General features: G+C 52.1%; 1 protein-coding gene and 1 long non-coding RNA gene across 2 annotated transcripts; one reads left to right on the forward strand and one right to left on the reverse strand.

Annotated features, from left to right (window-relative positions):
* The first annotated feature begins 1,063 nt into the window (after positions 1–1,063).
* DLX2 (distal-less homeobox 2) lies at positions 1,064–6,131 on the forward strand. Its single transcript, XM_020806695.3, has 3 exons — positions 1,064–2,054; positions 2,360–2,544; positions 4,441–6,131. The coding sequence occupies exons 1-3, from the start codon at positions 1,664–1,666 to the stop codon at positions 4,852–4,854; spliced, it is 990 nt and encodes a 329-aa protein (XP_020662354.3). The 5' UTR covers positions 1,064–1,663; the 3' UTR covers positions 4,855–6,131.
* Positions 5,572–9,052, reverse strand: LOC144586437 (uncharacterized). The gene is made up of 2 exons (XR_013541267.1): positions 8,784–9,052; positions 5,572–7,158 (listed from the first exon to the last, which is right to left on the reverse strand). It is a non-coding gene; the product is annotated as an uncharacterized LOC144586437 (long non-coding RNA).
* Positions 9,053–9,696: the final 644 nt, after the last annotated feature.

Raw genomic sequence — 9,696 nt, forward strand, 5'->3', positions numbered from 1 at the left:
ATTTATAGGGTCACCATAAGTCAGAGGCTTCTTGGTGGCACATAACAACAACACCTGTAATTTCATATGCATTTCATGTGCCTTTCCATAGATTGTGGCTGGAACCCTAAGCCAAGGAGTGAGACCTATCATATACCATGGGAGTTAATTCCAAATAAACTTTCACAGGAGTCTTTTATGTGAACTGTTCTGATTAGATTGGGAGAACTATTTCCTCGTCTGTTCTGAGACATAGGAAGAAAAAGTGTTCAAGAGTCAAGTGGTGTTACCTCAAGGAGTGTCTTTCCTTACGATTGCGCAACCAGGCCACCGGGTCCTGTCAGGTTTTGCGTTTGCAGGTGGCCACCGCTAGGAAGATCTGGAAAACTACCACCAGGAACCAGACCTTCTCAGAGGTGGCTGCAACATTATGGGATGTATTACCTGCTGATATATACCAGCCTCCCTCCCTTCTGGGCTTTAGGCAATGGGTAAAGCCAATACTGTTTGAAGAGGCCTTCATAAACATCTTACCCCTCAGACACTTTAGTGGATCTATTAATTGGGTATTGGTTTTGGTTAGCCATCTATGGTTATTTTATATTTGGGAGTATTATTATTTTGGTCTGGATCTTATTATTGATGTGTCAGTGGGCTGGAGTGGGTGGTTGTGTTTTGAACTGCAGTTAGCCCTCCCCCGAGTATTGCTTAGGCAGGATGGGCAGAGTATGTATGTATGTATGTATGTATGTATGTATGTATGTATGTATGTATGTATGTATGTATGTATGTATGTATGTATGTATGTATGTATGTATGCATGTATGCATGCATGCATGTATGAATAAATAAATAAATAAATAAATAAATAAATAAATAAATAAATAAATAAATAAATAATATTCCTTTCTTTGCTCACAACAAACGCAACATACTTTTTAAAGAGTATGCTTATGAAGACTGGGGCGGGTGTTGTTTCACTTTTTTTTAAATACACACACACACACCCGCGGCGCCCTTTCTCCCCCCCCCTCTCTTTCCCAGCACGTGTCATCTGCGAGGCGCCTCCACTGCCCGGGGAAGCAAAGATTAGAAGGCAGGGAGCGGGGCGCACGGGGCGGGAGGAGTGAAGGGAAGAAAGCGAAAAGAATCCCAAGGCGGCCGAGTCAGGGGATTGGCTGTTGCTAGGTGACGTGGCCCGCCACCACGTGACTGGTGTTAAATGCCCGCCTGGCAGCATCCAAGAGCGGCAGACAATCGTAAACCCACTGCTGGGGAGGCGAGGCGGAGAGCGGGTCTTCTGCTCCAGGCTGCCCAAGGGTAGTTGGAAGAGTTTTGGGGTGTTTTTTTCCCCCACTTTCTTCTTCTCCAGAAATCCAGGAAGGGGGGAGGACAGGGAGAGAGAGGAGAAATTTTGAGCCTGCCCAGACCACGATGGCGACTTCCCGTCCTTTTTCCCCTGCAGCTTCTGCAGTCGCCGGGGCAGCGACACAAAGGTATCCCCAGTGATCTTTTACTTGGAGAGTGCCAGAGAAAGGCGGGCAAAAGGAGAAGGAGAAGAAAACTCTCTCCCCCCCCCACCCACTCACCCCCCCGGCTACTTTTGTTCTTCCCCTCCCCACTGCCCTCCTGAATCCTCGGAGCCAGGGAGGGTGGGAGAAGGGGGCGGGGAGAAGAGACCAGGATGACTGGAGTCTTTGACAGCCTGGTCTCAGATATGCATTCCAACCAGATTACCTCCAGCAGTTACCACCACCAGCACCACCAGCAGCAGCAGCAGCAGCAGCACAGCTTGCACAAGCCCCAGGAGTCTCCCACGTTGCCCGTGTCCACGGCCACCGACAGCAGCTACTACACCAACCAGCAGCAACACGGAGGCGGAGGAAGCGCCGGCAGCAACGGAACCAACGGGTCCCCTTACTCGCAGATGGGTTCTTACCAGTATCACCCCAGCGCCGGGCTCAGCACCGTGCCCTACTCCGCCAAGGCCGGCAGCTACGACCTGGGCTACTCCGCCTCTTACAGTCCCTATGCAACTTACGGGACAAGGACGTCCCCGATCACCAACGATCCCGGTAAGTCCGCCTGCCCCTAGGAGGGCAGAGGAGAGAGGTGGGGCGGGCGACCCCCCACCCCTGCTCTTTTGGCTGCTTTCCCGACGCCTTTCTTAAGCCAGGGTGGTTTACTCAAGCACGTAGAGAAGGGATGGACTTGGGGCTGAGTGACATTCTCTGGTGCTGGAATTTCTCCCCACTTCTCTCTTGTGGTGCATTTAGCTGGATTCGAGTTCAGTTCTGTTCCAAACATGGGGAGAGCGGGCGAAGCGGGTCGTGCCGGTCCGTTCCGTTTCTGCATCTCTGTTTCTGTTTCCCTACGGCAGAGAAAGAAGAAGGCGAGCCCGAGATCCGGATCGTCAACGGGAAGCCAAAGAAAGTGCGGAAGCCCAGGACGATCTACTCCAGCTTCCAGCTGGCGGCCTTGCAGCGGCGCTTCCAAAAGACCCAGTATCTGGCGCTGCCGGAGAGAGCGGAGCTGGCCGCGTCGCTAGGCCTCACCCAAACTCAGGTCAGGAAAAGAAAGAGCCGGGGGGGGGGGGGAGGGATCCGACCAGGAGCCCGAGGAAGCGGCGCTACTCAAGCCGGTTGGGGCTGGAGGACGGGATCCCTTTCCTAGCCCGCCGCCCAGCCTGCTGCCCCCGGGCTAGCTGGCGACGGAGACCCGTTCCCTTTCCCTTTTGCCATCTGCCAGAATAGATGCCTTCAGCGGAGGGGAGTCCAGGCAGACCGGTGCCCGTTGGGTTGCTTTTGAGCCTATCCGTCCTTTTGCCAGGGAAAGCGGGAACCGGTTTACACGAGTGGCCTCAGCCGCCTCCCTGCACGTGTCTACGTCGTAGCTTTCCCTTGTAGATGAGGAGACCCAGAAAGACTTTTTCCGGAAGCAAACGCTTGTCAGTCAGGCCAATAGAGCAAAAGAGAAGGGCGTGTTTTCTAAGATTCGTGGGCGCGATCCATCTAGCATTTGGTAATCACGTTCAAGTCTCATCTACTTCACCGTAAAAGTCCTGACCACTTGGTTTAACTCTTCCATTGGAAAGAGCGGGACCCGAAGGAACGGAGGCCAGATTATGCCTTCCGTAATAAAACGTGTGTGGGCACTGATATGCACACAATTAGGCGCTCTGCGACGGTTCCCTAGATTCTTTTCGGTCCTGTGTTGTTTCGTTCTGCACAGATCCACAGGATCTCAGAAAACGTCTCTAAACTGATTTATCCTCACTAAGAAAACGGAACCTCTTCCGCATTTCAGCAAATGTGAGGGAAGACGGTATCAGACTTGTTTATTCAGAAAACTATATCAGACAATGTTCATTTCCGGTGACCATCCGATGTTAGATAGATAGATAGATAGATAGATAGATAGATAGATAGATAGATAGATAGATAGATAGATAGATAGATAGATAGATAGATAGATAGATAGATAGATAGATAGATAGATAGATTATTTATTTTATTTTATTTATCCTCACCTGACACTGCTGGCTCCCTTCCCCGCTTTCGTATGCACTTTTAGTGTATCTGGGACACATTTATTACCCACGGGAAATCGATCGGAAATACAGTAGTTAGAAATGGAAGGCTCTGAAGCACAAGGATGCCCTTTTGTGCGGTGGTAACCCTCTCCCTAAAGTCACTTCCTTGGAAGTAAGTGCTTTCCATCGGCTTTACTTCCGAGTAAGTCGGTGGAGGGCTTGCGTTGGCAGAAACGGTCGGCGCACCCGACTGAAAGGCCCGCCTTGGGAACTCTTTCCGGACCCTGCCTCCCTCGGGGGGTCTCCTCTGCCCCTCTGCTCGAAAAAGACCCGCGCCGGAATGGGAAGAAAAACTCTCCCTCCGTCCGGCCGCCCTCGTTCATGCCCAGGGAGAATTCCCCAAACGCGGGCCTCAAAAAGTCCCCCCCCTCCGCCTCAGACACGCGCGCGTGCGAAAACCTCCACCCGTGATGGGGGAAACAAAAGCACAGGGCGCCACCCTCTCCCTCACAGCTCCAGGAACCCCCTCCACGCAAAGCCAGGCCGGCCGGTTGGCGGGTTGCCTTGCCCGAGAAGTTTGTGAGAGGAACGAGGCAGGCAAGGGCAAAGGAGCCGAGGTGGGGGCTGCCTTCCCGCCCTCCCCTTCCCCTCCTCCGCGTCCTCTCTTAGCCGGGAGGGCTGGAGGTCAGAAGGGCGCCCCCGGCCCGGCCGGGCTCGAAGAGGGAACGACAGAGGTCTCCGCCCGCTAGGTAGCAAAGCAGCGAGGGCCTTGGAAAGGCTGGGTGTCCGGACAAAAGGCTAGGAAGAAGGCGACTTGTTCTCAAGCACGTGTAGTTTGATGACCCCCCCTCCAAAAAAATGGGCCTCGCCAGGGGTGTTTTGCGCGGTTTCCCGGCTAATTCTCCGCCTCTTCTCCCTCCCCCGCCAAGGTCAAGATCTGGTTCCAGAACCGACGGTCCAAGTTCAAGAAGATGTGGAAAAGCGGCGAGATTCCTGCGGAGCAGCACCCGGGCGCCAGCTCGCCTCAGCCTTGCGCCTCGCCTCCGGCCTCGGCCACTCTCGCCTGGGACTTTGCCTCCCACCCGCAGCGCATGGGCAACGCCGGAACCCCCGGCGGCGGCAGCGGCAGCGCGGGTTCGAGTCCCGGCGCTCCCAGCGGAACGACGGCGGCTTTCCTGGGTAACTACTCCTGGTACCACCAGGCGTCCAGCGCCGCCGCCTCTCACCTGCAAGGGGCTTCCCCGATCATGCAGCAAGGGCAGTCTCACCAGCACCACCCTCAGCACCTGCACCACCATCACCACCACCATGGCGCAGCTGTCAGCGCAGGGACGATTTATTAACTCCATAACGCCTGCCTGCCCGCCCGCCCGCCCGCACGACGCTCCCCAGCGGAGAGCTAAGGTGGAGAGGGTGAGCCCCGGGCGACCGATCCCCACCCCTGCCCCTAAATTCATCCGGTATTTGGGTCCCCTGCGGACCGGGGTATAAACGAATACACTTCTGGTGCTTTGTCGAAAGATCAAACCCTTCCCCCCCCCCCCCAGCCAGCCAGCCACGCAGCCCCAACTCCAGCAGCTCCTGATCTTCGGAGCCTTTGTGTAACTAGAGGAGAAATGAGCCTCCCCTGAAGTTTTCGGCCTAATCAGGGTCCGGTTACACTCCCCCCTCCCCACAACAACATAGACAGTTTCTAGTCAGTACATCCCAATCCAGTCCGGTCTCTGGCAACGTTCCCGATGATAAAACCACAGAAATGGGATAAACCTGTGGTCAAAAACTTACTCAAAACCTTGCAGCAGAGTGGCAGTTATACCCATCTCCCCCACGGAGGGGGGGTTGCTATCCCTTTGCTATCCAGGTTAGGCTGCAATCCTACCCCCACTTACACGAGAATGAGCCTCGATTAACTCAAGGGAACAAACTACTCCTGAAGAGACGCAAAAAGACTGAAGAGTTGGTTTCCCCTTGCCTTCAGAAAATGCTACCCATTTTTTAAAAAAGAAACCCGCTCTTCTCCCATTTCTCATCAAATCACCAGTGCAGAATTACTTATTTAATTTTGTTTATTTTTGTAAACGTTTTTATAGGTGCCTTTGCAAATGACCTCATTTTGATGTTGGGGGGAGGGGAAAAGATGAATAATTTTTATATGTAGATATTTAAAATGAAAAGGAACCCAGCTGTGTTTAAATTATCTTTTTTTAACTGTTTGCAGGACATTCTTCTTTACAATGAAAAATATGTTTGTAATAAAGCTGTTTGTGTTCATCTCCCTCCCCTTTCTGTGTATAGAAAAGAAGGGAGGAAAGTCCCATTGGACAGCTTTGTATTTGTTTATGTTTTGTGAACTAAGGTTTGTTAATGCCATCATTTTTTTTCTCTTTCTCTGGGCAGCTTCCAATCAAACTTTATTATTCTGTTCCATACCTCTCTCCTTTTTGTTGTCAAAAAGCATAAGCTACTGAATTTCCCCACTTTCCTCATTCAAACCCTTAAAACATTAAAAAAAGGTATTTTCTTGGTTATTTATTACAGAAACAAACATTTAAAAAAATCATTCAATTTTACTTTTACAAGATGAAGAGATTATTTAAATAAATTATTGTTTTCACCGAAATGTGTTCAATGACATTTTCTTTTGTTTTGTTCTTCGGGTTTTTTTGTTTGTTTGTTTGTTTGTTTGGTCCAACCAGGTCATACAACTAACCACAACCCAAATCCACTTGCCAGTCCCAACCAAAGTGAAGGGCCCTGAATTACCCACATTTATGTACATTTCACTGATCCAACGGGTGTACTCGGGTTAAGACTCACTATGACGGGTTAAGCCCAGTAAAGTAGGTGAAGAGGTCCGTGGGTATCAAGTAGATGAATGTCTTCAGGTTCTTCCTTCCTGCTGTGTCCTGAATATTTGATCCCGACAACTTGCTCTCACTTTTTAATCAGAAGGCATTGGCAACGCAAGTACATCACCCTCCCCGTTGGGCATGCACACAAGGGAATGGGTTGCGTCTGGGGAGGTCTCCCGCGGTTCTCCGTTGCCGCCATCACAAGGCAATTTGAGCTAACTGTAGCCGGGGCTGAGGCATCCTTGAATTTGGGGAGGAGGATGAGAAGGGAATGTTACGTTCCGGAGCGCTTTGCCGAGGCGGGGGTAGCCACCTAATTCCCCTCGCGAAGGCGACAGGAGCTGCGGCCGCCCTCCTCCTGTCCTCCGCCGAGCATGAATCACTCAACGCGCTCCTCCTCGCTCGCCCAGACTCGGCCCCGCCCCGCTGCACTCTGGCGCCACAGATACTGAGGGAATCCGGGACAGTCTCCTGGCGGCTTCCCGTGTGAGAATCGAGGCAGCGGGACGGCGAGCCGGTGGCGTCTTATGCGATGTCGGTAACTAGCCGCCTTAGCTGGGAATCAGCCTCCAGTGGACCCACGACACCGACCAGGTGGCACAGATGCCGTGCAAAGAGAAAGAGGAAAGGGGTCCCTCTATCTGCTGTGCATATCTGAAGTATTAATAATTTTTGCTCTGAGATCCCGAGAAATGTTCTCCTGCCCTATGAAGACACTACGGTCTAATTCATGGGCTTGATTCCGTTTCTTACACGAGGATACTGAGTGTCCAGAAGCGCAGAAGGAATGCTGACCTGCAGTAGCAATACAAGGAATATGATTGTGCTTATCTGTCCAAATAATTAATTCCTTCCTTCCTTCCTTCCTTCCTTCCTTCCTTCCTTCCTTCCTTCCTTCCTTCCTTCCTTCCTTCCTTCCTTCCTTCCTTCCTTCCTTCCTTCCTTCCTTCCTTCCTTCCTTTCCATTTATATCCTGCTTTTTATATTTATACCCCACTGGCCACTTTCTTTGGCCCGTGAAGGTTACTGCTAGCGCTGACTGAGACACACACACCCTCGCCTCCACGTTCATCGGAATCCCGAAGGCATTCATAAACGAAATAAATTCTAGAAGGGTGGCTGTTGTAATCAGTTGCAAGGCGGACAAAAGAGTATTGTGGTACCTGAAAGACCGACAGGTTTATTGTGACTTATTACCACAATGAATCTGTCACTCTTTAAAATACCACAATACTTTGTTGGTTTTTGCTAAAGAAAATAGGTAACGGGAAGACTTGAGGAGAAGAAGGAAAGGGAAGGAGAACTGCGGAGTCGCCCTTGAAACAGATAAATCCTTACCTGGTTTGTTGTGGTATGGGCTTGGCAAGGCAGACAAGATCTTACATAGATGCCCACTTCGCCAACCTTTTAGAGAGAAGTCTGTTATACTTACTTGTGGAAGGTTCTGTCGCAAACAATCCAGGTAATCTCAGAAGCCACAAATGTCCAAGCACAACTGGACAGCGGATGAAAAGCCATCTTGGGCGACAAGCCCCTTGTTAACTGGTTTGTATAACAGCAGCAAGGAGATGTTTACATTGATGCTGATTTGGTGGCTCAATATTGGTTTTTGGAAGGGGAGGTTAACCCAAAACATGGGGGTCACCTAAAGTTTCCAAGTTAACCCTTAGAAGATGCACAGGAACTCAACCTATAGGTCCACCTTGCTTCTTCTCCGTGCAGCTTCTGCAATTCTGAAGGAGTCTCCCCAACCCACCCAATGCGGCCTTGGCAAGAATGGCTCCATCAAGGAATAGAAACTTGCCCATCCCTTTCTTACTTTCACCCATTGCTGTGGCCGTTCTTTGGACCCCATGATTCCACCTCTTAGTGCCTAAGGAAGGACATTACTATCATCATCCCCATCGTATTTCTTTGCATTTTGCAGGTGCTTTGGTGCAGACCAAAGTGTCAAGCCTAAAAACTATAAGTCCTATCCTAAAAAATCTTGGAATGAAATGATATGCTTGCAAAATCACATTTTTTTGGATTTTCAGGAAGCAAATGAGCAGCTGTTGGCAATTGTTTTAAACTGGTAACCCAAGATTTTGGAATGACTCTAGTTGCTGATATTAGTATGGGGAAGAGAATAGCCTGATCTTGATGAGGATGAGGATAGTGGCGGTGTGGTGATATTACTAGGCTTGTGGGTTATCCCTCACAATGCACTCTCGGAGTTGTGGCTTAAGAGTGTTGAGATAGGAAGGAACAGGGAGAGGAGCTCTGCAGTTGTATTGAGCTAATCGGTCCTCTATTACTCTTCGGTTTTATGTGATGTTCACATATCTGTCAAGGCAGCTTGTGACCTACCTCCCCCTTCCCAAAAACAATGTTTAGATTAATTGATTCCTATTTCCCCAGCGGGACAAGTGGCAACTTACCGTCCCTGAACTAGAGACGCTCCTAGGAAGAGGAAGAGAAATTCCCCTGCCTTCCTCGGTCATCATCTTCGGATGGCTGCAATTTAGCTAAGACCCCAACGGTGGCCTGAGTGCCCCGGAGAGATGGGCCTGGCTTGGGCCTGGCGTGCAGACGGCAAGGGCCGAAGGGCCTCTTGGCAGCGCCTAGCGAGACGGCAGCCCCCGGCGCCTGGCAGCCGGCTGGGGGCCAAGCCCAGGGCGACCTTTCTGGGTGAGGCAGAATGTGTGGCTCTCCTTGTTCCCTCGCAGCAGTGCCAAGTGCTGGGGGGGGGGGGTCGGGCGAACCGTCCCGCTGCTTGTTCCCTCGCTTGCTCCGTCCAAAGGGAGCGGGAGCAGGAGCAGAAGGAGGCCGAGGCGGACTGCGCTGCCCAACCGAGTGATTAAGAGGCCTGAAGCCGAACGCGCCCCAGGCAGGGACTGCGCGGAATCACGCAAGGACAGGCCTTGGCGCGAAAAAGGAGGGCGGGGGAGGTCCGGCGGCTAAAAGGACGGGGCTGGGGGGGGGGCCTTCGTCGCCCTTCCCTACCAACCCACGCCCTGCTTGCAACAGTTGTGGCGGCCGCAGTGGCCAGAAAGCTCCCTTCAAAGCCCCGCCACGGGCACCATCTTGGGGGCCTGCCTCGCGGGTCCCACCAAGGTGAAAAGCGGCCTTCCTCCCGCGAGTTTCCGGCTGAAGCGAGAGCGGCCAAGGTCTCCCCACAGCCCAGGTGCCACCGCCGCGCGGGCTCCTCTCTTCGGGCCACCGAGGCCTGGCCTGACAGGCGGGCACCCAACAAAGAAGAAGGAGGAGGAGGAGAGGGAATGAGGGAAGGAGGGAGGGAGACAACAGGAGAAGGCGGGAGGCTGGCAGGCCGCGACAGGCCTGCGGAGGGGA

Source organism: Pogona vitticeps, chromosome 1 (assembly GCF_051106095.1).
Source record: "Pogona vitticeps strain Pit_001003342236 chromosome 1, PviZW2.1, whole genome shotgun sequence".
NCBI lineage: Eukaryota > Metazoa > Chordata > Lepidosauria > Squamata > Agamidae > Pogona > Pogona vitticeps.